The sequence below is a fragment of the Fusarium solani genome, assembly GCF_023522795.1.
Source record: "Fusarium solani strain SB1 chromosome Unknown bctg00000002, whole genome shotgun sequence".
NCBI classification, from domain to species: Eukaryota; Fungi; Ascomycota; class Sordariomycetes; order Hypocreales; family Nectriaceae; genus Fusarium; species Fusarium solani.
The window spans coordinates 4021696-4048872 of NW_027072155.1; the positions used below are offsets into that span (position 1 = coordinate 4021696).

Consider the following 27177-nt stretch of genomic DNA (forward strand, 5'->3'; position numbering starts at 1 on the left):
ATCGGGAGTGACTGCCGGCCCCGGGAACCCCGCAAATCCCGGCCGAAACCTCCGAGCCCACGATCCCGGGATCGGGTCCCTTATCAAAGAAGCCCGTTCCCCAAATGGGAAGTTGGAGAAAACGCCCATTGTACCCCCCCGCGAAGAGACGTGCGGCTAAGCTAGACACCTCGAGTGCGGGGAAGCACGCCAGAAGTCTGATAAGATCGGCCATGGCGAATGGGAGTTTAGTCGATGCAGTTTCCAGAGGTCATGGGGGAGGGACGAGATTGTTGTTTTGCAGATATTGGGTGGCCTTCTAGACGTTTGTGGAGTTTTTGAACTACGGCTATCGTTACCGATGGTTTGACGGTATATCCGACTTTTGAGGGGGACTTGGGGGGTATAAGATGCCCTTGGCTGCTGGCCTTGGTATTGAGGGTTGAACCATAGACCCTGACTCTTCAACTCTTTCAACCTCTCTTTTATAACTCCCTCTTTTAGACAAAATGCCTTTCAAGCGTAGCTTCAACACTGTCGGTGTCCACTGTGGTGGCGAGGTCTGCGATGTCGTCGTCGGGGGCGTCCGCGACGTCCCCGGAAAGACCATGTACGAGAAAATGATGTACTTCTGGAAGAACGAGGATCACCTTCGAAACCTCCTCCTCAATGAGCCTCGAGGATGTTCCGCCATGTGCCACAACCTCGTCCTACCCCTTGCAACCCCGAAGCTGACTACGGCTTCATCATCATGGAACACGAAGATTACCCTCCTATGTCTGGAGCCAACACCGTCGCCACGGCCACTTGCCTCCTGGAAACTGGCATGGTCCCCATGCAAGAACCCGAGACGGTGGTTAAGCTAGACACTCCCGCCGGCCTCGTCACCGTGTATGCCGACTGCGAGAACGGCAAGTGCAAGAGCGTCCGGTTCCACAACGTCCCAGCCTTTGTCTTCGCCCTCGACAAGGAGGTGACGGTCCCCGGCCTCGGCGCCGTCAAGGTCGACATTGCCTATGGCGGTATGATCTACGTCCTTGTAGAGGCCGCTTCAGTGAACCTCAAGATTAAGAACACCAACGGCGCGCAGCTCGTCGAGGTTGGAGAGCGGATCAAGCGGGCTGTCGTGGAGCAGACGGAATGGGTCCACCCCGAGAACTCTAGCATCACGAGTATCACAGTCCTCGAGTTCACGGAACCTCTCGAAGCCTACAAGGACGGAAAGAGGGCCGTCAACACAGTCGTCGTTTCTCCTGGGCGTCTCGACCGAAGCCCCTGCGGCACCGGAACCTGCGCCCGACTTGCCGTCCTGCACGCGAGGGGAGAGCTGGCAGAGGGCGAGCCTTTGTACCATCGCAGTGTTATTGGAACAGAGTTTATCGGTAGGGTAGAGGGTACTACCAAGGTGGGAGACTACCCTGCTGTGTATCCCTCTGTCACAGGTAGTGCCTGGATCACGAGCTTTAAGCAGGTTGTGCTGGACTCTACGGATCCCTTTCCGGAGGGCTTCCGAGTTGGAGATGTGTGGCACCTGGACCCTGAGGAGTAGAAAAATTTTATTTGCAGCGCATAAAAGCAATTGATTCTTAGCCATTACCTCAGTACCACCGTCCCAGCCGATGACAAAAGATGGCGAGTGTTATACCGTCAGAGCCAGCCTCCGAGCAATTGACAGCCGTCAAACGCGCCTAATTGAAAGAAGGCAATATTCCAACCAGGCCTGCATCTTGCATCCCATCTAGGCTCCTGTACCAGGCCTCACAGACCAAGTCTCGGCGGTGTAAGTGAGATGTCCTGAACGCTCCAACCTTGCCGGGTTGACATAGACTCTCAACTGCACTGCAGCCTTCTCGACCTCATAGACGCGAAATACCACATAAATCTTGTCCTCGCTGTCTTGACACTCGTGAATCTACATCAATGGTCAGCGCAAGAGGGCGTGATTGGGTTGGATGACTTACCAATCTGTATTGACTCTTGCTCATGTAAAAAGGAGCTTCGCATGGTCCCGTCGTGGTTTTGACCTCTAGATAATACCTTGGCTTCTTGTTCTCCCAGATATCTCTCTCCAGGTACCCATTGTCGATCATCAACTCGGTCAGAGCGCCTTCGCTGTCGTTGTATTCGAGGTCTGAAGTCTCTCTGTGATTCCAGGGCTGAATGTCGGTATAGTCTGGATGCTCTGTGACATATTTCCGGATCGTGCTCCTCCAGTTTTGCAGGGAGAAGCCAGGGAGCCCAGGGCTCAGGTTCTTCAATAGCTCAAACACATAGAGTTCACCAGCGGCACCGATCTTTCTGTCACGCTCCTGCTGGGACGAAGACCGGAATGGCAAGAACTGGTCGACTCCATCATAGCTGCTATGGCCTGTAAGATCTGATAGGGCATTTGACATTCCAGTCATGTCGTATGCCCCCTGGGATGGAAGCCTGGGACTTCCCCGAGCAGCGGCTACAACCCGCTCCAGCAGGGCCTGATACTGGGCCGTCTCCTGGCCAACTAGGGCAGGTAAAGCAAGAATAGGTCGAATGGCCGGTTGGTGACTGGTGATGGCCAAATCACTTCTTGCTTCAATGTAGCTGACATCCTGAGTTAGGTCGGAGCCAGAGAATCGCCTTGACCTTGTCGGTTGGTGCCAAACTGTAAGGCCTGTAGCCACTTCTCGACTGACTGTGCTTGGGGTGAAGAAGGGCTCATGAATAACGTTTTGGCTGCCTGGCGTGGCAAGTCGTGACGAAACAGGGGTTTCCGGGCCAGGAGTCTCTTCAGCTTCCGTTTCGGCCAAGGCTGAGGTAGCAATCGGGTCCTCATCCGAAGAGCCAACAACGTCTCCGACAACGCGAGTCTCCTCAGCAATATGGGGTTCAATGGCCTGGGCTCCTTCAACATCCTTGGTCTCCTCGACCTCTTCGTAATCGTCCTCGAGTTCACCGTGAGCAATTCCCTCATCCTCCAAGATATCAGATAGAACAAAGCGATTGGAATTGAGCACGCTTGCTGTGATTCTAAGTCCTTTCTCGTCCAGTACTGCCCGGCTCCCGTCTAGAGGAGTCATGAGCCATCTAAAGAGACCCAAAGGAAGCTTCCTCGCGTAGCATGACTCTTTGCTCCTCTTGGAGCGAGGAACAAAGATGTTAAGCTGCCCTCCTCCCTCCTCGATGTGAAGATCGCTTTGGACTTTTTTTCGTAGGATCTTTCGTGGCCATCTTGGTTGATGTAGAGTGTTGCCGCAATCCCGTCGGTTTCGTAGACTTGTGCGTTCTTGAGAGTCTCGTAGAGGATATCGGCGCCCTGATTGAGTCGCGGACTGTTGTAGTGGTATGCAATGCTGTATCAGCGATTAGTTAGATGCTCATCAGGGGGTTAGTTGGTTTGGGAATTACCGGTACAGTGCATGCGCTCTGGGCTTGATGCTCCACGCAGGGGTAGAGAGAGGCTCCTCGCTAGCTCCCCGTATTCGAGAAACCTCGCGGACCGCCTCTGAAAGGTGTCTCATTCCCAACCCTAGCCAGTTAAGAGTAGGTCCAAGTCTTCGAACTTGATCAAGGTCAAAGTCCAACGTTTTCGCCATGGGCTTGAAGATGTCCCCCAGCTGGGTACGATCGATGATGGCAAACTCAGCCCTGGCTGTCTCAAGCTGGACATGACCGTCTGGGTACCGAACTGGGAAGATCCTTCTCCCAAGAAGTGTCTTTGGGTCTGGGGGCTGAGAGCCTGCCGAGATGTAGGAATTGAGGATCCAAATGTTGGGCTCAACCTGGTCTCGGGTGGTACCTGAGGACGAGCCCAAACGGTCAAAGCTCGCTGTAGACCAGCTCTACGCTGAGAGTCTTGACACCGAGGAAATTCACAAAGAATTTGTACAAATCCCTGTAATGAGGTTCGAGAATTGCCCACCCTGGGAGCTCGCTTTCGCTCGCCCACAGGCACTTGGCTACTTGGTGCCAGGCGCCATGCCCCCCTTTCTCGGCATAGATGAGGTTTTTGTTGACGAATACCGATCTGATCCATGTTAGGCAAGACCACATGTATAATAATCTAGGCTTACTCACTTGATATCCTCCTGGACCTTTGTGGGTAGGTTCTTGCTCATAGCGCTCAGCTGCTTGTATAGACCAGAGACAATTTCCAGCTCCGAATCCTCTTTGTCGCTCAAGTATTCCAGCTCACGCATGATATGAGAATAGTCACAGTCTGGTATCTCTAGAACGTCAACAAACAAGTTTGGCAGACTTGTAAATTCGACCAACAAGGCTTTCATGCGCGCTTTGAGGGGATGTCTGCTTCTCAAGCATGGAGGGGCTTCCCACAAGCAATCGGTCAGTGGAGCCCAGATACACTCCGTTCCGTTCATAGAGGGGACTATAATTAGCCTGTTCTCTTTGAAACAGGACCTAAGGAATGTCAGACATTGATCAAGGGTAAGAATGGGATACCACTGACTGAATGGCCTGCTTGCTAGAATCCTTGAACATGGTCTGGAGGTAATTGCCATGCATGACACTGTATAGCTCAAAAGCTCTTCGACAGTCGTCTTCCGTCGGAGATTTCACGGTGCTGAATGCAAGCAGAACCCTCAAGTAGAATGCAAGATCGACCGTACTTTTGATCCCAAGGCTGCCGGTCAGGGAAGCCCAATTCAGGCTGTATTCTTTCCGTTCTATCGGTTGTTCAAGTTGAAGGTACGGGAAGTCAGCTTTCCCTGTCAAGAACCTGTCGGACTGAAACAGGAGGTCTGGGAAAGGAAGGTATGTCTCTTCAAGTTCAAACGTTTGTCCCCCTTGACACAAGACCTTCATCTTTCTCAATTTCTGTTGAAGTTCAGCGCTTGTAATAATGGGATTCCTTTCCTGTGGCCAATGGTGAACCAGGAAAGCAACAAACTTTTCTGGTCTATGTTTTGAAACATAGTAGCAAGCCTGCGACAAATCGGCGGGCGATGAGTCCACGTTAGTGAGCCGCAATAGTCGCCGCACACCTATGATCTCGACAAGCCAGTCCCTCCAGGTGAGAGAGTCTTGTCGTGGGGGCTGTGGGACGTCTTGGAGATAAGATTCGTGTAAATAAACAACTTTAAAGCCCGGGGCTCCCTTGATGGAGTTATCGTCGCATACGATTGGTTTGAGAAGTTCTCTTGGGCCGAGCGGATTGTCATCTGGGAGGTAGACATCATGGTTGCCCGTCAACCAACGAAAGCTGTCATCCCCAATCAGGAAGATTGTGTCGTAGTCTGTCTTCTGGTGAACTCCGCTATCATGTGTAGAGTATAGAAACTTGAGCTGCTGTTCATAGAATCGTATTTTTCTTGAACCCTTCGCATACGACTTGTGCCGTTGGAAGACTCGTTCCCGAACACTATTGACACTGAGGGACACAACGCCGAGACATTCGAAGAGTTTACGCCGTTCCGGAAGAGCTGCTGCCGACGAATCAACAAGGCTGAATTCAAGGTCTTCGGGGATTGCGAGTCCTGCTGTGTCCGGGAAGAAGACCTTCTCCTCAGCTGTCGCGGCAAGCCAACGGCCATCTCGCAAATGAATGATGGGCAACTTCTCAATCATGGACCTTGTCGAGTCATGTTTCGTGTTTGCGTAACAATTATGAAGCAGATGGGCCACCTTCGTTTGTAGGTAGTCGTCAGAAACCCTAGCTTTGATCCAAGAATCTGCGGACTGGAGATCTTGGTCAACCATGCGAATGAAGTCTAGCCAATTAAAGTTGAACAACCCCAGATTTTCGAGAATAGCAAGACTAGAACGCCCATAGTGACGAGATATTCTGAGCTCCGGGGTAAGATCCCCGGAGCAGAAGATTGTTTTTTCCTCGTCAACGTACTGAGGACAAGGATTGGCAAGGCTGGTGATGAGGCGCAAAGGGCCTCCGCTGTCCGGCCGAATCAGTGGCGTTTCGCGAACTTTTGCTTCAATGTTTGTGACCAAGGCGGACCAAAAGTCAGTGTATGCTTTTTTTTCTCCCTGTCTGGAAGGAACTTCATCCAGGTATATTGAAGATTCTCGTGGTTGCAAAACCTCAAGGCCGCTTCGACAAAGGCCGAACAGATGCCGTCGCGGAGGCCAATGTTGCGCGCGGCAGTGGTGACGATGTGTTCTCGGCTGGCATTTGTCATAAAATCACTTTGGATCAAGAACTGCCCCCTTGGTTAGTTCAGCTCTATGACCAGGCCAGGAATCTTACCGAGAAGCCCGCGGGTTGGACAGGCAGGAATGCAAAGACTTCCTGCGACTCTATAACAGGCTCATGTTCGGGCGTCAGGGGAAACGCCAGTACGACTTCGGCAGTGGAGTACTCCTTCAATCGATCTTCTTCCTCCGAGTAGGTGCGATTCTCGTTTTTGGAAAGATTGTGTACTCGATGTTTGGTGACGTGATAAAGGGTCGAAGAACTCTCTGCGCTGTCGCTATCGTCTCGCGTCACTGTCTTGAGTATCCTGATGCTGCTATTGTCGGTCTCACTCTTGGAGAAGACAGTTGACGTCTTGCTTTCGTTTTCTTCGATGATGGTGCGAATCTCTTCCAGATTCCTCATAAATAGTAGAACATTTCCGTTGAGCTTGCGCAGTTGCTGGCGGATGCTGTCTCGCTGGGCTGAGATGCTCTGAGGGTCTCCCTCAGTATGGAGATACAGGGTCGTTCTGGTCATGTGCCGAGGAAGCTCTTCGGTAGGCTCCTGCCAAATTGGCGTTATCATCCCCAAGCCCCCATCTGACGGGCGATGCTGGAAGTAGAAGGAGTAGGGACCAGACTGGATATGCACCCTCCATGCCGCCATGAACACTGACTTGAAGCCGATGCCTTTTTCGCCGATGTACCCTTTGGTGGCCGACTTGGAGCTTTTGCCGATTGAGCAGATGGCTTCCAGGTTAGCTGGGGTGAAGCCATCTTCATTGCACTCAATGACCAACTGATCTTTCCTCAGGTGGAAAGAAACGTACGGACGACCTTCGGCGTGGAGAAAGTTGTTGTCTTCGGCATTCTGCAAGAGCTCAAACACAAACCGGGCCGTACTGCTATAAAGACTCTGTGCTAGCCTTAACGGAATGTTAGGAATGCGAACAATCGAACTGAATAATGATCTTCTTACGCCTTGATAGCCGGCTCCAGTTCGCCCTGGAGGCTGCTGATGGCTCTCTGGAACTTGGCACGGCCCGCTTCACTGAGCTCGTCCCAGTACTTTTCCTCGACGAAACCGTTTTTGCCGCCGAGCTCTGCGATGAAATCGCGAGCCCGAGCCGACTCTGACTGAGGTGTATCGTCTGACTCCATTGGTGTTGGGGGGAATAGCACCCGGTTAAGCGCAGGATCCGTAGAACAACACGACTTTGGGGACTTTGGGGGGTTCTGACTAGATAAATCACTCGTACTCTACAGTTTCAGAAATTTCTTGCATGCACCTCCGCCCAAGGATATGAGAAATCTCTCAAAAAGGGAAGCGGCAGCGACAACCCTGGTCATGTTGTTGGTTCTAAATCTTTATCCTGGAAGAAACGTTGGGTCTGGGTATCCAAGCGTTCTAATTTGGCTTCCATTTTGGGCATGTGAGGAGATAAACGTTCGATGGGGGTGGACATTGCCTGCCAGCCTGTAAGACAGCCATTGCCCGGGCTTTTATATGCTCGGCTCCGTGATTTGACCTTTACTCCGAGAATCGGGGATTGGATGAGCTTCAAGAGTCCTGGTTGGCGACGGGGTATCTAGAACGCACGCATCAACTTGGCAATTAATCAACCAATCTAGTCGTAGATTATATTTTTCGACTCTGTATCCTGTTATTGGCAAATGACTTTGTGTGTTAACACCAAGGCCCGTTCTCACGATCTAAACCTCGGTGGCCCACAAAGGGGAAATGACCGGCCTCGGATGCTACGGCACGGTGCAAGTTGTTAAATATCTGAGACGGCACCCATGTTGCTCCGATGAAACCCTGGCCCGCAAGCTGGATTTTAAACACGATGTCGATTCTGTTCCGTTCAAGAGGAGTGCGTGGTGGCTTCAAGCCCAGTTGATGTCGTCGCCTGCATGTTAAAGGTCGCCATCTAAGCTAGCCAATGCCAAGCCATCTTAACATGCCCTTGCCTGGAGGCTCGTCTCATTGCCTACCTACGTACCCTTCTCTGGGTTAACACCAAGGCAAGTGATAAAAATAACGAAGTGTTGAGAATCTGGGGAAAAGCCCAGCGTGATTACGTCAGTCTCGGCTCCGATGAGAAAAGCGGGTCGAGCAGTTCCGCGGGGACAACTCCGGGATCCGGGTATTCGAGGAGAAGCTATCTCGATAGTAGCCGAGTTGGAGTTTGCATCAAAAACATTGTAGAGCCGCTGTACCAGGGACATCTGAGCGTTGGACCTTGACCTTCCAGGGCGTTTTATAGACTTTGTCGCTGTGCTTGTCTGTCTCATCTGCTCTCGCAATGGCCAAGAAGCTCAACCCCACGCAGTTCACCAAGGCGGTGCGTATCCCTCATCGCAATCTCAGTCGCGTCATGTCCCTCGGGCCTCAATTGCTTTCCTCCTAGCGTTATTACCTCGTTAAACTCTAGAACTAACATTTCGTCTCATCTCAGGTGGTGCGCTCCTTCATGGCCGACTCTGGTCTTGAGCCTCGGTACGTGGCCTGAATATCATCACAAACTCAACCGGACATACAACTCCGACAACGGCACAAGACAAACTGCTAACGACAATAACTCCACAGGCTTCTCGGAAAGAATGTACGCATATCGCCATCACTCTGGAGCCACGGTCAATGCTGACATCCCCGTAGTTCCGTGTCCTCAGTGCCGCTGAAGGAAGAGTCGACTTTGAGCTCGATATCCACAAGGACCACACCGTTCGTGCCCTCAGACGTACCGTCGACGTATTTCAACTAATCTTCTTCAGAACCGCCTTCAAACCATCCATGGTGGCACTATCGCCAGCCTGGTCGACCTCGGCGGCTCCCTCGCCGTCGCATCAACGGGCCGCTTCGCAACCGGCGTGTCAACCGACCTCAACGGTGAGTCCCCAAGTCTGCGCCCCCCATGTATGTAGCTTATTCGGGCAGTCACATATCTGAGCCCCGGTGGCCGCGTGGGCGACACCCTCAAGGGCACTGCCATCTGCGAAAAAGATTGGCAAGACCTTGGCGTTTACACAGGTGACCTTTACCAACAGCAAGGGTCAGCTCGCCGCGCGAGGAAGCCACACCAAGTGAGTTGCCTTGTGCCCCCGATGTCAAAACTACTCCGTACTGATTTCTACAGATACGTGGCTGGCACCATGGGCGAAGCCGGCCCCTTCGTTGCTCCCCCCGAGTTCTCAGACGTGGATTAGAGCGAGAGCCACCAAGGCGAAATGGGCATCGCGTTGTTCAATAAATGATATAGAAGGGTGTATTAAATCCCAAGCAACCGCAAACTAAAGCATAGATCTCATGGTATCACTTCGTTTATATCAACAGAAAATCCGAACTCGCGTCGTTATCAGCCGTGTTTTCCACTCAAATCAAATTGCAATTTCCATTATCCTAACCCAATCAACATTTACATGCTAGCCTTGTTTCCGTATGGCTGAGGCGAAGCTGATGGAGGGGTACCGTCGGCTTGGTGGTTGAAGCCCATGGTCTCCTCGTGGGGAGGCGGTGACCTTGTCTGCGTGGAGGGGGTGTACGCGCTGTATGTTTGCTGAGGCTGCTGAGGCTGCCAGCCTTGTTGGACTGGAGATACCGGTTGCGGCTGCTGATATTGTTGTTGATACTGCTGTTGCTGTGGTTGCTGATACTGTTGTTGCGGCGGTTGCTGATACTGTTGTTGCGGCGGTTGCTGGAACTGCTGCTGTTGGGGCTGTTGGAACTGAGGCTGCTGCTGGACCATTGGAGGCGCAGTCGGCTGAGGACCATTATTGTAAGAGTATCCCCAAGCAGTCTGCTGGTTGCCCTGTGGAGCATTGAAAGGCTGGGGAGTAGACCAGAGCCCGTTGCTCTTGGCGGTACCCAAGGCGAAGACCATGCAGAGAACAGTGAATTGCGGCCAGACGCCAAAGACGACATCAAGGATGTTGTAGTAGTTCTTGTAACGGTCGTTTCTGCTATTAGAAAAGTTGGACCAGGCAGCGATGGACGCCATGATGTAGGTCGTGCGCAGGAGCCAGGCGACGGACATGGCGATGAGCATGGTCGAACACTGCGTCAAGTTAGTAGCTGGAACAATAATGGGAGGCAGATAAACTCACCCAAGAGAGCGTCTTCTCGGCCTTTGGCTGCATCTTGACCATAACTGATCGGGCGACAATTCCAAGCGCTGCAACAAAGACCAAGACGCGGAAAGAAAAGTCAATCTGCCGGGCCTTGTTGAACGCATCCTCACCTGGCACCTCGTCCAAATCAGTACGATAGAAAGAATCGCTGTAAAAAGCAGCGACGAAACGAATCTGAAGACCAAGAACAGCAATTGTCAAAATGGCCAACAGGGAGCCAAAAGCGTAGGACCCAAGTCGCAGGATCTTGCCAATCGGACCAGCATGGCCGGACTGGGCGATGACGATGCCGGTGCTGATGCGCAGGAGCATGATCATTACGAGGATGTCGACAATCTTGTCAAAGAAGTTGGCGATGACGCTGGTGCTGCTAGCGGTGATTTGAATGGCTTTGATGGCATCGTACGAGTCGTAGTAGTAAGTGTCGTTTCGTGCTCGCACTCCAGCGACGGTCAGGGCGGCTGTACAAGCTTCGAAGAAGGCATAGCTAGGTAGGTTAGCCACATTCACAAGGAAGAGATATTCAGAGATTGACATACCCGGCGAACACAAGCAGAGCGAGCTTGAGGTAGGTGAAAGCCGTTCTCGCGGGATCCTTGCGACGACGGGTCAAGCAGAGAGCGCAGAAGAAAAGAATGCAGGCAGGGATCCAGGCCGTCACGACCATCAAGGCGCCGCGAGCGATTAGGTATTTCTCAAATGGATAAAGCGCCATAGTTATTGATGACGAGCCTCGTCGAGGGCCGAAAATGCGATGTTGATAAGTGTGTGCGATGCCGTGCGATGTTGTGAGTGTTCAGTCCTGTGAGCTGCAAATGGTTGGATCGTTATCGCCAAGAGGCTGTGATTTGCCAAAGCACGACGATTCGCAGGTGCCCAAAACACGGGCAATCGCGCCTTGAATGACTGCCAACGAACAATGGCTCAGAGCGCGCAAACGGTGAAGATGTAGGAGCGGGAAAGGGACCTCGACACACGATGTGCGCCCTTGGACCATTTTACATTGGGCACCTGCATCCCTTCACTAGCCTCTCTATTGGTCCCGTTTCAGAGCAACGCCTCTTCCGCCAGAAGCAATCCATTCGCAGAAGTCTTTTTTCAGCAGCTGAAGTAGGCAATCACCGCCCAAGGAGCGAACAATATACGGCTGCCACAGTATAAGGCACGGATGCAGGGGTTGTCGGCATTCAACCAATCAGAGAGCCGTATTCCCATCTCAAGGATGCCCTGGGCGCATAGAAGGCCCCGCTGATGTACCGGCACTGCCTCTGCAAGGCGCTTCAGAGGCGTTAAAGCCGTCGCATCATTGGTTCACGTCGGCAGTGGCGCCACGATCGTCCAACGCTTGACTTGTAATTTCTTTCCTTCAATCTCTCAGCCAAGACCCCAAGCTCAACCCCGTGATTTGTTCAAGGCGTTTTACGAGGCTCTCTTCTCCTTGGCCAGAGCCAAAGGGTTTTGTCGACATTCGTGAGAGGTGGGCGCAGCTCCACGGCAATCCTTGTGCCTAGCGTTGCCGATCTGGCCTTACTGGGCTCAACACCCACAGGGCGGTCGACTGGAAATGAAATGCTCGGTGCTACAATCATCCGTATTACTTTTACAGCACGAGGCTGTTGTAAGAACTGTAAATCATGCATGTTCGTTCGAGCCTCCACTGTTGGTTCTGTTACAGAGAGTGCGCAAAGGTCCGCCTTGTTAATAAGACTGGGGCATCATTGGAGAGGTTCGCTTTCGCCTTGGATTCTTTATCAATCGGTAGAGTCGTCGGGAATGGCTTAGCCCCGACATCCGCCTCTGTCACGTCACAATACGGTTCCACCTCCTCCGCTCTGTCAAACGGTTCGAAGACAGTGGCTCGACAAGTGGCTCAATATGAATCGTACCAACTCTTGTCAGACAACACGATAGAGCCTCCGACGTCTCAGACACGGCCTCCTTTCGGAGGCCTTTATCCGAAACCCGTCTCATGTTCGATTTAAGATAGCTTATCTATCTGATCCAGTATTGACCCTCACCCACCCTAGATCACGAGCTCTCCAACCCTATACTAACACCACGAAAATCTTCACTCTCCTTCATACCATCTCAAGTCGAACGCCATCATAGACCACTGATAACATCCAAATGTCTCAATAAAAGTCCCCGTCGCAAGCCTCAAGCTGTCGCGTGGTTCATCGCAGCTCCACGAAAGTCGCCCAGGTGACGTCACACGGACATCGCACTTACACCATCAAGAAGTGAGCATGACGACGTCACGACTTTGCGCCCCAAAAATCCAGGAACGGGGCAGAAGGACAGAATGTAAATAAAAAGCACGAGTACAGAATTGAACATGGAATTTCCTCTCTCGAGTTACTACTACAGCTTTATACTTGCTAAGAAAAAATACCTGTCTACATACACAACAACATCAAAATGGCCATCACCACTGCTATCAACGACCTTCTCAGCTCCATCTACGAGCTCCTCGCATCCGTCTTCGGAACCGTCTATGCAGTCATCCACTCCGTCATCGTAGCACTCCTGGGCTTTGTCCGCGGCCTCTTCAACCTCATCGGCGACGTCGCCTCAGGTTTGGTGGACGTCGCAGGCGGCGTGGGCAAGTTTGTTGCCGGTATGCTCTTCTTTCTCTTCTGTAATTGCTTTCTTGCCCTCCCCTGCGCATTCTGCGGTGGATGGATAATCTCGCGATGCTGTCTTTAGTACAAGGACTGACTGTTGTAGGCAATGCTGCTCTTCTTGCTGTTGGCGCCATCGCGGCGTTTGCCTATGTGAGATACACGGCGCAGGGACAGCGTATCGCGAACAAGAAGACCCAGTAAAGTGCCAGATACAGCCTCGAGCTTGGGAACATGGGAAGGGGAGTTATACACGATACCCAGATGTGATTTGGACTATGGATGGGATACTCTATCACACAGGCCGGCGGCTTAAGAGACATGGAGTAAACAGGGTCAATGGGATTTCAACTTTGTGATTCACATATTTCTCATTGTAAATGCTGCCTACCTGCTCACCGTGACATTGCAAATTCCGCTGCCAGCGCTTCTTATCTCAACACCTTCAGCCTTACTTCCAGCTGACCTTTGCCTTTGAGACTCTAAACCCCGAAGGTTCTTGAAGCCAGTCTCAACGGTTATCGCGGCTAGTGCATGTTCTAGATCCACCATCTTCATGCTCACCTTATGGGCTCACCCTATTGGTTGCTGATGCACATGTGATGGTGAGCCTCGTGATCGAGTCATGATGTTTCATTCGAGCACCATCCATGCACGTAGTCAGACATTCACAAACTTTGATACAGGCCTGGAACCCCAACTGTCTGGGATCAATAGATTCGGTGTCATAACTTCGTTAATTCTTGTGGTTTTCCAGTAAATACCCAGAAGAAGTCTATCTCTCCCAGTCTCGTTACATATCGTCATGTGCCGTTCCTTGTCCTTTATCCAACCCCAAAGCCAAACATGTTCTGTTATTGACACGAGCAATCCGGTGCTCTCCCTCCAAGACGTAAAGACTCCAACTCCTGATAGATTCCCAAACAATTTCGCTCCGTTATCGTTCCCGTCAAATGTGATTTCATACAATCGATATGTCCCTCAAGTCAGGGTCGCAAGCATGGCCCGCATGAGCTTGGGAGGAGGTCCTGTGCAGCTCGGTCAGCCGCACATTCTCAAGATAGAGGATAAACCAATGCGCACCTTCAACGGAACTTTGGCACGCTAATGGAAAGCCTACCTTTCTTGTCCTTTTCAATTCGCGGAGGCTTGCGGTGCTCAACCACCTTCTCCAGCCTGTCTTCCATAATGACGACTTGTCCGTCAGGTAGTCGTTCAGCGTGGACGATCTCGCCGCCCGTACTGGACCGTCCTCTGGGTCGGTGTGCGAGCTCACGCTCTAGAGCGCGAATCTCGGCACGAATCTCACGACGTCCACCACGAGATCGGGAGCGAGACTTGTGGATGAGCTCGCCCTGGTGATGGTGATGGTAGGAATCCCAGCTCGACATGGTAGTCGTAGAACGGGAGGGTGAAACATCGCGAATGATGGTCTCGTCCACAATTTCGACAGGAGCAGGCTGAGGGTTCATGTAGATGGGACCGGGAGGAGGTGGCATGGGCATCGGGGCCGGGACAGGTTGCATCTGGACCGGAGGTGGGGGAGCCGGAGCCGGAACGGGGACCGGAGCAGGGGCATTTTGGGCCGGCGGCGCCTGAGGAGGGGGAGCTTGGGCTGGGGGAGCCCTCTCGGCTGGAGGTGCTTGAGGTGGAGGAGCCTGCTGAGGTGGAGGCTGTTGAGGAGGAGGGGCCTGTTGAGGCGGAGCCTGAGGCGGTGGTGCTTGAGATGGTACTTTCGGAGCTGGAGGAGCCTGCTGAGGCGGGGGCTGTTGAGGAGGTGGTTGAGGCTTGGCCTGGGGTGGAGGAGGAAGAATAGCAGCGGCTGGTTTGCGAGCCGCGGCGATCTCTGCCTCAACTATGGGGCTTGTTAGACATATACTAAGAGATGGCCAAGGAAACATACCCTTCTTGTAGTCCTCGCTGACCTTCAGGAGCTCGTCAATGTTGTCCTGGCCGAGAGCCTTTTGCACAATGATAGTGTGACCCTGTTGAATGTTAGACACGCATAGATACGAGACATTCATGTCGACAAACCTCTTCAAAGAATGGGTATCCGAGATCAATCAGAGCCCTCTTGGAAACAAGCTTGGCAGGAATGCGAGTCTTGCCCTTCTTGGGATACTCGCTGCGCACAGTAGTGCCTCCGCTGCTGCTGGAAGATCGGCTGGAGGAAGACGAGTAGGAGCTGCTTCGCACCGAGCGAGTGCGGGTAGAGCGGGAATCTCGACTGCGGCCACGGCTGACGGCACGGCGACTGCGGGACTTGGTGTACTCCTTCTCACGAACCCTCTCAGGGTAGGGTCGGAAGTCGTCATCGCCGTAGAAGTCGGGTTCGGCAACCTTGATGTCATCGTAGAAACCCTGGTCGGCAAATCGGCGGGGTGGAGGCAATCCGCGGGTCTTGGGGAGCGGGATGGGGGTGTAAGGCGGAGCACGGTATTCATCCCGGCTACCTCGGCGGACGTCCTCTCGGCGAGCAGGAGCAGGGTACTCCTCGCGCTCATGGAAGAGACGGCTTGGTCGACGGTCAAAGGTGTCAAGAGAGGATTGGCGACGGAGGAAGCCAGGTCGTCGAGGAGGAGACTCGCGGCGAGGGAAGTAGTCGCGCTCCCTCTCCTTCTCTAGTACACCACGGCGAGCAAATGGTGGAGGTGCTTCTCTCTCTCGTTGAGGCATGTAGCGAGGTTCCTCGCCGTAGTAGCGACGATCTCGGACCATGTCATCCTCGTCGAAAGAGCGGTTTGTTCGGCGATCGAATCGCTCTTCTGAGTGTTCACGGCCTCGCCCGCCGCGCATGTATGATCGGTCATCGTCAAAGCGAGACTTGTCACGGGCTCGCTCAAACATGAAGCGATCCCGATCCCAGCGTTCGCCCATTGTGAATGTGTTGTGAGGCTGCTGCGAGCCGGTAGAAACGTATAGAAGAAGACGGCCTTTCTGGGCCTTTGGTGTAAAAGGCTAGACCCTAGTAAAAAACAAGGCTGAGCCTCTGGTGTTGATGATGTCAGTGACGATCAGAGCCCGATGCTTGGATCGAGAAGCGATTTTCAGTCGTGTCTGGTCTGGTCTGGTGCGGGTGATGGAGGGAAAGAGCAGAAGAATGAGGAACAGAGGAGGGGAAGGAAGAAAAGATGTAGGGGAGGGTGGGTGGAATAGTTGATCAGGAGGGGAGTTAGTCTTCGATAATGAGCACGGATGACGGATGATGGAGGGTGGACGAGGATGGCCGATGACGTTGACAGACAGCGACGCCCCGCTTGTCGCGACTTTACAGGGCGGAAGATTCCAGCGAGTCGTTGGCTGATGACCCCGCTGCAAGGGTCCCCCAGAGCCGCTGGCTTTCGGGGGCTCTGCAGGCTCTGCACTGGAGGCTCAGCGCTCCAGTTGGCCGGCTGTAGTGGTGGTGTCTGCTGACGAGGGCCTGTGATAGGCTCTGGCCTGACGCTCTCTGGTGTTGGCCGAGGAGGTTGCTGCAGCGTGAGACACTGCGAGACAACAACGAAGCAGACACCTGATACCAGAAATCTGGTAAACAGCCGAGTTTAGCAAGAAAATGCTTGAGTGGATGGAATTTGACCCAAGTGTGATTTCGTCAGGGTCCTGTCCTTTGTGAAGCCACCCACACGGGAAACCACTTTCTCGTATGGAGTCCCTCAGGCACAGCGTCAGAAAAGCACGCCAATGCACAAAACTGGATCTAGAAAAGATTGCGTACATGCCGAGCAAGGCTAGTTCGAGACAGAGAAAGGGGACTTTCTCTTGGAACGGCCGCCGTCCATGATTTTTCGCTGATATCTCGTTCTGATATTGGCCCTGTCGTGCTTTGCGCCCAAACCAAGGCCAAGTGGGTCAGCGCAGCCAAAAGCCGGATTTTTTTTGGCACATGAACGCAGGGATTGGGGTGTGGTGAGGTTATGGTGGCCAAGCGTGATGGATGGTAGGCGTGAGATGGAGAGAGATAGAAATTACACAAATATTCTTGGAATTTTCCATCATCTTGCATGTTGATGAGGCATTCATGCTGGTAAAAACCCCAAGCCAGGCAGATTCTCATTATCGTAGTGCTCTTCAACCACGTGAGAGCCAAACCTCCTACCTGTAACTGCCTCACCATCTCCCTCTTATCCCCCTCCATCTTCACCCTAACACCCAACTGCAACCCTCTGGGGGACAGGCTTTCCCTCACGCAGGGCTCTCCCCTGGAGCCACTCGACACCTCATCGAGCCTCAAAGCGCCATCCTCGTCTCCTCGCACTTGTTTGTTATTATGCCCCCTTGCTCACCTGCGATGCGCAACCTCGTTCTCGTCGCTGCCGAGCTCTAGCGTCGTCGCAGTCCTACTCTCTTTGATGCCGCCATCTTCCTGATCGGCCTAGTTTCGACCCAAGCTCCGCCTCTCGGGCAGCTTCGTTGAATGTTTCTTTGTCCTCGGGCCACGGGTTCCAAGTGCCGCTGTCGTTGGGCATTGGCCAATACCTGCGCGCGCACATTGCTCGGTGTTGCCTTGTGCAGCATCCCGATCATGCTGGCGGCCGTCTCCATGGCGATGGAATTTCCCTTTGTCTGTAGAGCTGCCACGATGGCCCATGTACGGGCCTGGCCAGCTACGTTCTGGAACTTACACTGCGTGTCCCAAAATACAGAGACGTGCCGTCGGGGAATCCGCAACTGCTTCCTCGCAGAGTGGCACATCCAACCAGAGCACTCGTTTCACCCTTCAACAGGCACGACAGGCGGCATGGCTGAACCCTGGTCGAGTGTCGTGGAAGCAAGGAACTCGGGTGGTGAAACGTCCTGTGCGATGACGTCGGGCAGCCAGACGCTACACCTGGTTTGACACCTGATCTCCACACGACTCGCCGGCCTCGGCCCAATAATGGCGGCAGATCAAGAGGACCTCACAATTGGCTTTGGGCTCCTGAGGACGCGCGCAGCGACAACCGCTGGGTTTTACCCCAGAGTGATCATCACCAATCTCTCGGTAGGGTCCGACGTTGGGCAAACTTTTGCTGGTACCTGATCATCTTTCGTTTCTTTCGAGAGATCTAATTCTCCGCAGGACCCCTGCTGGGCCTCCGCCTGCTTCTCCATCGGGCACGAGCATGAGCTAGGAGAGGCAAGCTTCCTTTGTTCCTTGGTCTTAGTTAGACCCTGCAGAAGCAGCTCAAGCGACGTGTTCCACCTTGGCTGCTCACGGAATTGGAATTTGTTGATTCTTGTCAAGGGATTTGGAGCTAGTTCCTGTCAGAATCACGGTCCAGCTCACATGCAGGGTTGTCCTAGGTCATGGCCTGTGGACAGGTCCTAACGAGGATAGTCGTTCTTTGATGAGTTCCGTCTTCCCCGGTCTGCATAGATTAGTTAGTTCTTTGTTTCAAGGCCCTGGATCGAGCTTCTTCAGCTCGATCTTTCTGCCCTTGAGGACCTGGAGCTCGTCGGGCGAGCTTTGACCCAGGAGAGCAATGCAGCTCTGCGGCGCACGTACACACGATTCACAGTGAGGCTGTCAACATCGCACGAGCAGCATGCCTTTTTACGTTCTTTGTTAACAGCCTGCTGAGCTCAGTCCTGGCTGGACCCAGCAAACATCTATTCACGCCACTCATAACGCCGTCAGCCATCCTATTCCTTACATAACCCCAAAACTGCCTGGTCTAAGCCCCTACAGCACTACATGAGTCCTCCTCTAGCATCCAAGCTCGATGGCGTTGGCAAACAGGGCGTATGTGTCGGCGTGGTTGATGTTCTGGTCAGCGCTCAGGCTCTGGAGGAAGTTGTAACCATAGCCACCGTAGTCGGAGGTGCCCTTGATCTGGGAAAGATGGGTCATCTCATGCACGTTGGTTTGGGCCTGGTCCTGGCCGTGGCAGGAAGTGGTGGTAGCGGGCAGCTGCTGGAAGTACAGATCGCAGTAGGCCATGTAGCTTGCTCCGGGGACGGTGTAGGCGAGAACACCGCTCTGGCAAGCGCCGTACACGTCGGAGCAGTAGTACCGGGAGTCGCCGGAGTTGGTGGATCCGCACTCGGAGGCGATTCGGCCGAAGACGTCGGCAACGGTCTGTCGGGTCTCGTAGCTGTCCGACTTGAAGTACTCCTTCATCTTGTCGCCGGAACCACTGGCGGCAGCCTGCTGAGCCTTGGAGGCCATGCTGGAGCAACGAGACAGAGCCTGCTGAGTAATGGCGAGCTTGTCGCCGGAGCAGTCGCTCTGAACCTGGGTGCGCTTGTGGTGGAAAGCGGTGCGGACGGAAAAGGCCTGGGGACCATCGACTTCGGCCTCGATGCGGTTCGAGTAGAAGGGTACGGAACCGATGAGCTCGGTGCTGTCATCCTGGGCGAAGGAGAGGGCACCCTCGGCGAGGATATTGAACTTGCCGCCCGCGGAAAGATCATGGAACTCGGCGATGTCAAAGTCGACTTCGATGGACTCGCCAGAGGGGATGCGCTGGAAGGCGGTCTCTTCCAGGCGGCTGGTATCGAGAGCGACGCGGACGCCGTCGAAGGGGATGTTCTTCTCTATTGGCTGTTAGTGGCTGGGCAGAGCAAGATGTTGATGGTGGATATGAGAGAGAGCCCAGGACCAAAGACTAGCCACCCGAAGTATGAACCAGATCAACTTGATGTTGAGATTGTATCCTTTGAAACTGGGACTATGGTTACATGGATCTCGGGGATTTGTCAAGCTCATGGCAACATGCACTCTTGGAGATCATGTCTTGGCACTGTCTCCCCTCCAACATTTGACAAAGCAAATATCTTACCTCCCGAATACACCTGAGCCTTCTCGACAGCAGTCGAATCAAGGAAAGTACCCGACTTCAACAGCTTGAGGTTACTCTTGCCGTTGTTGGTGATGACGGCCTTGATCTTGGAGTTGCCCTGCATCTCCAGGCTAACATTCAAAGGGGTCGGGGCACGCTTCTCCACCAGGGGAGCGGCGACAGCCATCGAGGCGAGAGCGAGACCAGCAAGCAACTTCATTTTGAACGAGGGACTGTAAAGAATGAAAAGAACGAATGAATAGAGAAGAAAAGAATGAAGAAAGGAAAGGATGGGGTTCAGCTGAGAGAGAACGAGAGGCTTGTCGAGGTTGAAGCATTTGCGGTGTCAAAGAATACTTATAGAACGTTGCTCGCCAGATGCGAACCCCAGTCGGCTGGACATGATCCTTACCAGGAGGGCCTGTTTTTTCTCCGTGATTGAGCCTCGTTGGTGGAGACGAGATCAGGGTATGTTTCGAGGGTTCCCTAGCGACTTCATATGTTTGACACAGATGTCATGATTAAGGCTGTCCTGGGTAATATCGGTCCATGGCTCGATCTGGCCAACTGGAATGTCTACAAGGCACCTTTGTTTCCTTTAGTTCCCGATGATCTTTCTGTTTCGATACCTGCAAACAATATCATTGTGGCAAACTGCATCACATTAAAGGGCAGGCGTTGTTATGCTCTCCGTTTTTTTCGTCTCGACTCTGATGCGAAACCACCAACGTATCATCGTCGGCAGGGTTCACGACGCATAGCCTCGGCCTGACACGCCAAACAGGGGATTATCGGTCGATTAGCGATTGGTGGGAAAGTCTACGACAGACCGGAGGCAGCACATTTAAGGCTGTGATGCGAATCAAGGTTAATTCTGGGGCGCATGCGACGGGAGATTGGAGGGTGCGATGCGAGTATATTAACCAAGGGATGTCCTCTATCTCTAGAGGCAACCAAGAAGGCTGTGAAACTCGTCAACCTGAAGCAGCGACGGCCTCTTTTTCGCTCGGCGTGTGAACCTCTTTGGCATGGCTTTTGCTCTTTTGTCGCCATGTGATGAGCAGTTGGTGAGGGATGCCTTGGCGAGAGAGCATGGCGAGTCCGACGTGTTGGGCACATTCATCTGAATCGGAGACGTCTATGCGTGTTGGTTTGCAATCCTGTCGGCGAATTTCTGCTTGTGCGACCGATGACGAACAGTTACCCATGCCTTGGTTGTCAAACGAGATCGGAATGGTAACCGGAGCCATGCATATTGACAAGTTCCTTTTGTTGTTGCGGCTGATGCCTGGGATGGATCTCGATGCATCACACACCACGATCACTGGGGGCAACTTTGATAGCAACTGCAACACTTGTTCATCCAAACTAGGCAAGGCCAACTGCGGGACTTTTTTAGTTTCAATGAGTCAATCTGACAGAACGAAAAATAAACTTGAGACTGTCTAAAAAATCGAGGCCAGTTCATGAAACATTCCAAGCTGCCTATTCAAGAATCCATGAGGAGAAAGCTGAACACCCCCTGGACCCCCGGCCCCTGTGTACTGTAATTAAAGTTGCCGCTTATCGGGAATAATCATGCGCCGAAACACGTGAGGCGATCAACCCAACCCCCTTTGAGATGCATTCAAAGGAGGCCACCCAAAACTGTCTCGATTGATGGGAATTGTCTATACGAACAAATCGCACTTGCAATTACAATCGCTATACGGACCTCAACCCCGTTCTTTTAGCTTGATGACGTCAGCCGTCCCCCTTTAGAAACGCCAAGAAGAACACCACATATCATGGGTCTCCTCGCTTCAAACAGTCTCCGTCTACTCCTCGGCTTGATCATCACCATCAGCCTCATCGCCTTCCTATCACCATCTTCAGTACCAAACGTCAAAATCCCCGACTCAATCCCCTTCAGGATGCCTGCTGCCCTGCGTGGTCTAGAAGTCTCGCTTGAGCAGACGGAAAAGTCACCCCCAACGCTCGTGGTGACCGTCAAGAACAACAATGAGGGACCTGTGACGCTCCTCACATACGGATCTCCCCTCGATCCTTTGGCGCCTCAGCTCGGTATGCTGTACATCACACCCGAGAAAGAAACAGAGCCGTTAGAAATTACGCAGCTAGAGGTTCAGAGGCAGTGGCCGCCTGCCGACGATGCTGTTGTGGAGATTGCTGCTGGGGCGAAGAAGGAGCATGAGCTTACTCTCATGGAACCTGTTATTCCTATGGATATGGTGTTTGGCAAGGCGACCGTTCAGCTCAGGGGCAAGTGGCAGGCCGTCTGGCCCACTGAGAAGAGCGCCGTCAACAAGACAGCCCTGGAGGCTGGTGGAGCGGGAGAAGATGCTCTCACGGGCAGTTTTGAGTCCAACATCATCGACATTGCCACCGACTAAGGTAGTTGGAGGGCACACCAGTTCGAAGGGCATTCCAGTGTTGCGTTATTGGGTCGGCGTTATGGTCTGGGATTATGTGCTTCACTCAGCTGGCTGAGCTCTTGAGGCTAGGATCGGGTGAAAGATCTCGAGGGAAAATAGGCGTCTTTGAGAGAATTGTTCAATAAACAAACACGTTTGTCTGTGTCACTTGGACTTGCTGTCTTGATCTCTCTGCCTGGAAGTAACTTACCCTAGGGAGGTAGAAGATGTTGTTTGACCAGCGACGCACAAGAGAAGCTACATCATACATCTGGATAGTATACATAGGCGCAAAAAGATTGCTTTTCTATTTCTATACATGTAAGCAAGATTTCATGGTCTAGGCTGATATGGATGTGATCGTGGAGGTTCATGGTTCTTCACTCACTTACACTTGAGGTTGTAACACACGAGCGTGCGATGGGCCAAGTTCAAGGCAGTCCATCGATCACTGTAATTATTCATCACAAGGGAAATCGATGTTGATGTTAGACCGTCAAGTGAATGAAGCTGATGGATTATAAGTACGTATTGTACAGATCGCAACTCACACCACCGCCCAACACAGCGCGAACAGAGCTGTCTCATCACCACCTCTCACAACACCTCATCTCCCATCACCATCCCTCGCAAAAGCAACCATGGGAGGAGGAAAACCTCTCGGAAAGGTCGTCTGCATCTCCGCAGCAGACAAACTCCCGACTGGATACAGCCGCCTCGAGCAAGGCAACGCCTACCTGACGAACAACTGCCGCAAGCAAGCCACCGAACAAAAGAAAGACTATTACCAGTGGCAAGAAAAGGGCCGCCAGATCATGGCCTTCCCAACTAGTATCTTGAAAGCCGCCAAGCAGGCAGACCGACGCACCAAGCATCGACGACTCCGCGCCGTCCGGAAATCCGACAACAAGCTCCGGAAGGAGTTTCTCACCACCTTACGCGCCGACTATCCCGGCATGCCGCGGGGGGAGCGGAATCAACTTGCGAAATTACAGATGGAGAAAGGTCAGAACCGCATCGCGCGGAGCCGGAAGCTTCCCATGGTGAAGCGGGTTGAAGTGGCTGTTTGGGCGCATGCTTGGCATGTGCAGGAACGAGAGGGGAAGCGGTCGGTTGAGATTCTGCGAGAATGGCAGGGAAAGGCAAAGAAGATCTGAGAGCATGTCGCGAGCGCAAGGAGTGCTTGGGACTTGATATGTCTAAGACGATGAGATGGGGCTGTTGAGGGCCCTTGTGGGAGCGTCACTGGCTTGGGAGTCTGTCATCTGGATACGCGACTCGCCTTTCTTTGGGACTGATTTATTATGATCAGTAGTATGAAACTGTGTCTGTATTTGGAGGCTACTTGTGATGGGCTTTCCTCTTGGATTGATAGGCGATGGCCAGTGTTGCGAGAGATCGATCAACCCTGCTGTTATCTAGGCACAATGGAAGAAGGGGAGACTATTTGACAAGAGAGAGATCTGCATGCTTCTCCATACGAGCTATGCAGTAGCCAAAATCTTGATGAACATGTATCCGCCATTGTATCATTGTTTACATGACCGATACCAAGTCACACGTACCACATGATCCTACGTCTCTCAGATCCTATCAAGCAATACACGATGCGGGGACTGAGCATGTGCCCAACCAACTGGCGCGATACGACTCGCCCATAGATACAGCTGCAGCTGCAGCATTTAGCCGGCTGGCGACGTCGATCAAAGGCCATCGGGGAATATCGCCCTTAATTGTGTCACTGACCTGTGGCGTGTTGTAGCACGATGCCCCTCTCCCCGCTTCCTACTTGTCATATTGTTTGACACTGGATACATAAATGGGGGGCATCTCGATAGTTCTAATATAAAGCAACGCTGCAAACGCTTAATTATCAAGCTTTGTTTAATTCAAGAAAACATACCGTATTTTGTGAGATAACAGCAACTGTGAGAGTCCCTCGAATGAGCCACAATGCCAACCACAGTAGCTCCCTCCAAGATCGATGATGACTTCGACTTCAATGCAGCTACCAAAGCAGTACGAGATGGCGCCCTAGATCTCGACTCAGCCGCAAAGACCTTGTTGTCTCGCCTTGACCTCCAAGAGCGCCTCGGACTTCTTGACGGCGACCAAGACTTCTGGCCTGGCCTGTACGGTATGAGCACTACAGGTTACAACCGAACACCCTACATCCACGGTGAAGTCAAACGCCTCGGAATCCCTGGCGTTCGTTTCGCAGATGGCCCTAGAGGCTGCGTGATGGGCAACTCGACAGCTTTCCCAGTTCCTATGGCTCGTGGTGCGAGCTGGGATGTTTCCCTTGAGGAACGAGTTGGTAGAGCCATCGGTCGCGAGTGCAAAGCCCAAGATGCAAACTTCTTTGGAGGTGTTTGCGTCAATATTCCTCGACATCCGGCTTGGGGTCGCATTCAAGAGACTTACGGCGAAGACCCCGTCATTCTTGGCGAGATGGGCGCTGCTCTCACGAGAGGAATTCAAGAGAACGTCATGGCTTGTGTAAAGCACTACGCCCTCAACTCAATGGAGAATGCGCGCTTCCACGTCGACGTCAAGGTAGACGAGGCAGTTCTGCACGAGGTCTACCTCGCCCATTTCCGTCGCATCGTGGAAGAAGGTGTCGCGAGTGTCATGTCGTCGTACAACTCTGTCCGCGGCGAATTTGCAGGCCAGAACAAGGAACTCCTCCTTGACATCCTGCGAGATCAATGGGACTTCAAGGGCTTTGTCATTTCCGATTTCATGTTTGGACTGAGGGATCCGGCGCTCTCCCTGAGGAACGGACTCGACATTGAAGCGCCGTTTCGTCAGCAGCGGGCCTGGAAGCTTGAGGCTGCATACAACAATGGCGAGATTGACGACTCTCACATCGAAAGAGCTGGAACTAATATCCTTCGACGTGTCATTGAGGACCAGGTCGCTCGTGGAAATGCAAAGCTTCAGCCGGATGTTGTGTTCAGTGAGGAGCATCGCCAACTGGCCCGGGAGGCTTCCGTCAAGTCCATGGTGTTGCTCAAGAACGACGAGGTTAACGGCACCCCGGCCCTACCCCTCAAGTCAAACATCTCCAAGATAGCCGTTGTGGGACGCCTCGCGAACTCGACCGACACTGGAGACAAGGGGTCCTCGGCGGTGCGGTGCCCAGAAGTCGTTTCACCCTACCAAGGCTTGAAGCAGGCTCTTCCACAGGCAGACGTGACTCTTGAGGAGTCCGAAGATCCCGAGAAAGTCAAGGCTGCGGCGGGTGCTGCTGATGCGACAGTCGTCGTCGTGGGCTACAACTTTGAGGATGAAGGAGAATTCAACGTGCCGGCATTCGAGACAAACCCAGCTGTGAACTCTGTCCTTCCGCCAAGCGATGGCTCGGAGGAGTCTAAGTGGGTATTTGAACAGTGGACGGTTCCGAAGAGAAGAAGAAAGAGAACCATGCGGTTGCGACCGGTGGTGATCGAACGAGTCTGAGACTACGACCCCAGGATGTCGAGGTCATCAAAGCCGCCGTCGAAGCCAACCCACGTACGATTGTCTCCATCGTGGCTGCTGGGGCCGTTATCACTGAAGAGTGGAAGAATCTCCCGCTAGCTATTGCTCTCAGCTGGTACTCAGGTTGTGAGGGTGGTCATGCCCTGGCTGACCTGCTGCTGGGCAAGGTCAACTTTAGCGGTCGGCTTCCATTCTCGATCCCCACGACGGAGAAACATCTACCTCATTTCGATAAAGACGCGGCCGAGATTGAGTATGACCGATGGTTTGGCCAGCGACTGCTTGATCGACTCGACGTCAAGGCGGCGTATCCTCTCGGCTTTGGACTCTCGTACACATCCTTCGCTGTGTCGGACTTGGAGGTCGAAAAGAGCAAAGACAATCCTGAGGAACTAGCTGTTAGGGTCAATGTCTCTAACACTGGAAGCCGGGCTGGCAGATACATCGCTCAAGTGTACGGAGTAGTTGAGGTGTCCGACTGGCCCAAGAGGAGTCTTCTCGGATTCCAAGCAGTGGATCTTGATGCTGGGGAGCAGAAGAAGGTGGAAATCCGCGCTTCGGCTAGACCTCTTCAAAGATGGAAGCTTGGATCCTGGGAGCTTGTGAGTAAGACTGTCGAGGTGGAGGTTGGTGGCTCGTCTGGTGACGCCGAGAGCGTGAGAATTGTGATTGAGCTATAAGGGTTCACTAGCAGTCATGAAAGAATAACTCGAGCCTAGAATGAGATCATCGCAGTGATCAATAACATGCAGTATAAAAATACTGGCTCTGTCCGATACACAGAGCCCTGTCACGCATCACAAGCGACCTTGTTCGTCCCAGTCCCACTCACTTCTCTCCCGCCACAGACGCATTGGAGGGCTCATTGTTCTCGGAAGAAGCCTCAATCCGGGGAGAGAGGACCTTCTAGGGAATTTCCATAGGAGTGTTGACCTGGTAGCCCTCGCTCAAGGATTCGTAACCAAGTCGCGTCTTGACCTCGTTGTCCTGCTGGACTAGGGAGCAGCAAGGACACCAATACGAAGCGCAGCAATCAGAAGTCCTCGATCCTTTGATGCCGAATTTGTCTCGTATCTCCGTTCGCCTCGTAATATTGCGTCTGCACAAGTTAGCTCCGACCGTAGTCAATTGCCCGGAGGACACTCGCATCTATCCGCAGCAGGGGAGAGTCTGTGGGAGATAAGAAAAGATGCAGTCGCTTTTGGTGTTTTCCACGCTCTGAGAGCTCGAACTTTGTAGGCGCGCCGTAGTGCGTTTGGAAACTACACAGTAATTAATCACCTCGAAATCGGTGCCGTGCTCCTCGAGTTCAGCATACGGAGATCTGGGAAGAGCAAACTGAGCACACATGAGTGGCCGGGAGAACAGCTGCAGAGTCCATTCTGCCATTCTTGCGTGCGCTTCGGGATCAACGTGGGGATGGAGGGGAAAAGCTGGGCGAGCTTGCTGGGGACGGCGAGAAGGATGACCATGGTGACAATGATAGAAGAAAGTGTATTAGAAGATGACTGAGGCCTCGGGGAGAGAATTCACAGGGAGTGTTTACGAAGTTGACAGAGAAACCGTGGGATGGTGAATTATTCTTGCCTCTTGCCGTCGCCAGCCAACGAGCCCAAGGAAGGAGCATCCATGGTGCTCTTTCCAAAGCGATTATCCCCAGTTTTGCAG

General features: G+C 52.9%; 11 protein-coding genes across 11 annotated transcripts; 6 read left to right on the top strand and 5 right to left on the bottom strand.

Annotated features, from left to right (window-relative positions):
* Window positions 1–488: 488 nt before the first annotated feature.
* MRS44_005201 (uncharacterized protein) lies at window positions 489–1528 on the top strand (the record flags this gene model as incomplete). Its single annotated transcript, XM_065622493.1, has 2 exons — window positions 489–604; window positions 661–1528. 2 exons carry the CDS (start codon window positions 489–491, stop codon window positions 1526–1528), a joined length of 984 nt encoding a protein of 327 aa, XP_065478565.1.
* A 189-nt stretch (window positions 1529–1717) lies between these two features.
* MRS44_005202 (uncharacterized protein) lies at window positions 1718–7263 on the bottom strand (the record flags this gene model as incomplete). The annotated part of the gene is made up of 10 exons (XM_065622494.1): window positions 1718–1891; window positions 1941–3022; window positions 3082–3308; window positions 3364–3737; window positions 3802–3982; window positions 4033–4374; window positions 4424–5959; window positions 6010–6128; window positions 6176–7028; window positions 7082–7263. The coding sequence occupies 10 exons, from the start codon at window positions 7261–7263 to the stop codon at window positions 1718–1720; spliced, it is 5070 nt and encodes a 1689-aa protein (XP_065478566.1).
* A 1145-nt stretch (window positions 7264–8408) lies between these two features.
* Window positions 8409–9309, top strand: MRS44_005203 (uncharacterized protein; the record flags this gene model as incomplete). The annotated part of the gene is made up of 7 exons (XM_065622495.1): window positions 8409–8447; window positions 8562–8602; window positions 8693–8708; window positions 8762–8827; window positions 8878–9023; window positions 9085–9186; window positions 9240–9309. 7 exons carry the CDS (start codon window positions 8409–8411, stop codon window positions 9307–9309), a joined length of 480 nt encoding a protein of 159 aa, XP_065478567.1.
* Window positions 9310–9518: 209 nt separating this feature from the next.
* MRS44_005204 (uncharacterized protein) lies at window positions 9519–10945 on the bottom strand (the record flags this gene model as incomplete). Its single annotated transcript, XM_046268611.2, has 3 exons — window positions 9519–10157; window positions 10207–10717; window positions 10770–10945. 3 exons carry the CDS (start codon window positions 10943–10945, stop codon window positions 9519–9521), a joined length of 1326 nt encoding a protein of 441 aa, XP_046135636.1.
* Window positions 10946–12648: 1703 nt separating this feature from the next.
* Window positions 12649–13055, top strand: MRS44_005205 (uncharacterized protein; the record flags this gene model as incomplete). The annotated part of the gene is made up of 2 exons (XM_046275464.2): window positions 12649–12847; window positions 12958–13055. The coding sequence occupies 2 exons, from the start codon at window positions 12649–12651 to the stop codon at window positions 13053–13055; spliced, it is 297 nt and encodes a 98-aa protein (XP_046135635.1).
* A 777-nt stretch (window positions 13056–13832) lies between these two features.
* On the bottom strand, window positions 13833–15728 carry MRS44_005206 (uncharacterized protein; the record flags this gene model as incomplete). Its single annotated transcript, XM_065622496.1, has 4 exons — window positions 13833–13879; window positions 13972–14706; window positions 14755–14836; window positions 14886–15728. 4 exons carry the CDS (start codon window positions 15726–15728, stop codon window positions 13833–13835), a joined length of 1707 nt encoding a protein of 568 aa, XP_065478568.1.
* A 2809-nt stretch (window positions 15729–18537) lies between these two features.
* On the bottom strand, window positions 18538–19832 carry MRS44_005207 (uncharacterized protein; the record flags this gene model as incomplete). Its single annotated transcript, XM_046268608.2, has 2 exons — window positions 18538–19367; window positions 19613–19832. 2 exons carry the CDS (start codon window positions 19830–19832, stop codon window positions 18538–18540), a joined length of 1050 nt encoding a protein of 349 aa, XP_046135633.1.
* Window positions 19833–21399: 1567 nt separating this feature from the next.
* Window positions 21400–22005, top strand: MRS44_005208 (uncharacterized protein; the record flags this gene model as incomplete). Its single annotated transcript, XM_046275463.2, has 1 exon — window positions 21400–22005. One exon carries the CDS (start codon window positions 21400–21402, stop codon window positions 22003–22005), a length of 606 nt encoding a protein of 201 aa, XP_046135632.2.
* Window positions 22006–22667: 662 nt separating this feature from the next.
* MRS44_005209 (uncharacterized protein) lies at window positions 22668–23183 on the top strand (the record flags this gene model as incomplete). Its single annotated transcript, XM_046283178.2, has 1 exon — window positions 22668–23183. One exon carries the CDS (start codon window positions 22668–22670, stop codon window positions 23181–23183), a length of 516 nt encoding a protein of 171 aa, XP_046135631.2.
* A 796-nt stretch (window positions 23184–23979) lies between these two features.
* MRS44_005210 (uncharacterized protein) lies at window positions 23980–26189 on the top strand (the record flags this gene model as incomplete). The annotated part of the gene is made up of 2 exons (XM_065622497.1): window positions 23980–25407; window positions 25503–26189. The coding sequence occupies 2 exons, from the start codon at window positions 23980–23982 to the stop codon at window positions 26187–26189; spliced, it is 2115 nt and encodes a 704-aa protein (XP_065478569.1).
* Window positions 26190–26415: 226 nt separating this feature from the next.
* Window positions 26416–26981, bottom strand: MRS44_005211 (uncharacterized protein; the record flags this gene model as incomplete). Its single annotated transcript, XM_065622498.1, has 2 exons — window positions 26416–26504; window positions 26828–26981. The coding sequence occupies 2 exons, from the start codon at window positions 26979–26981 to the stop codon at window positions 26416–26418; spliced, it is 243 nt and encodes an 80-aa protein (XP_065478570.1).
* Between the last annotated feature and the right edge of the window lie 196 nt (window positions 26982–27177).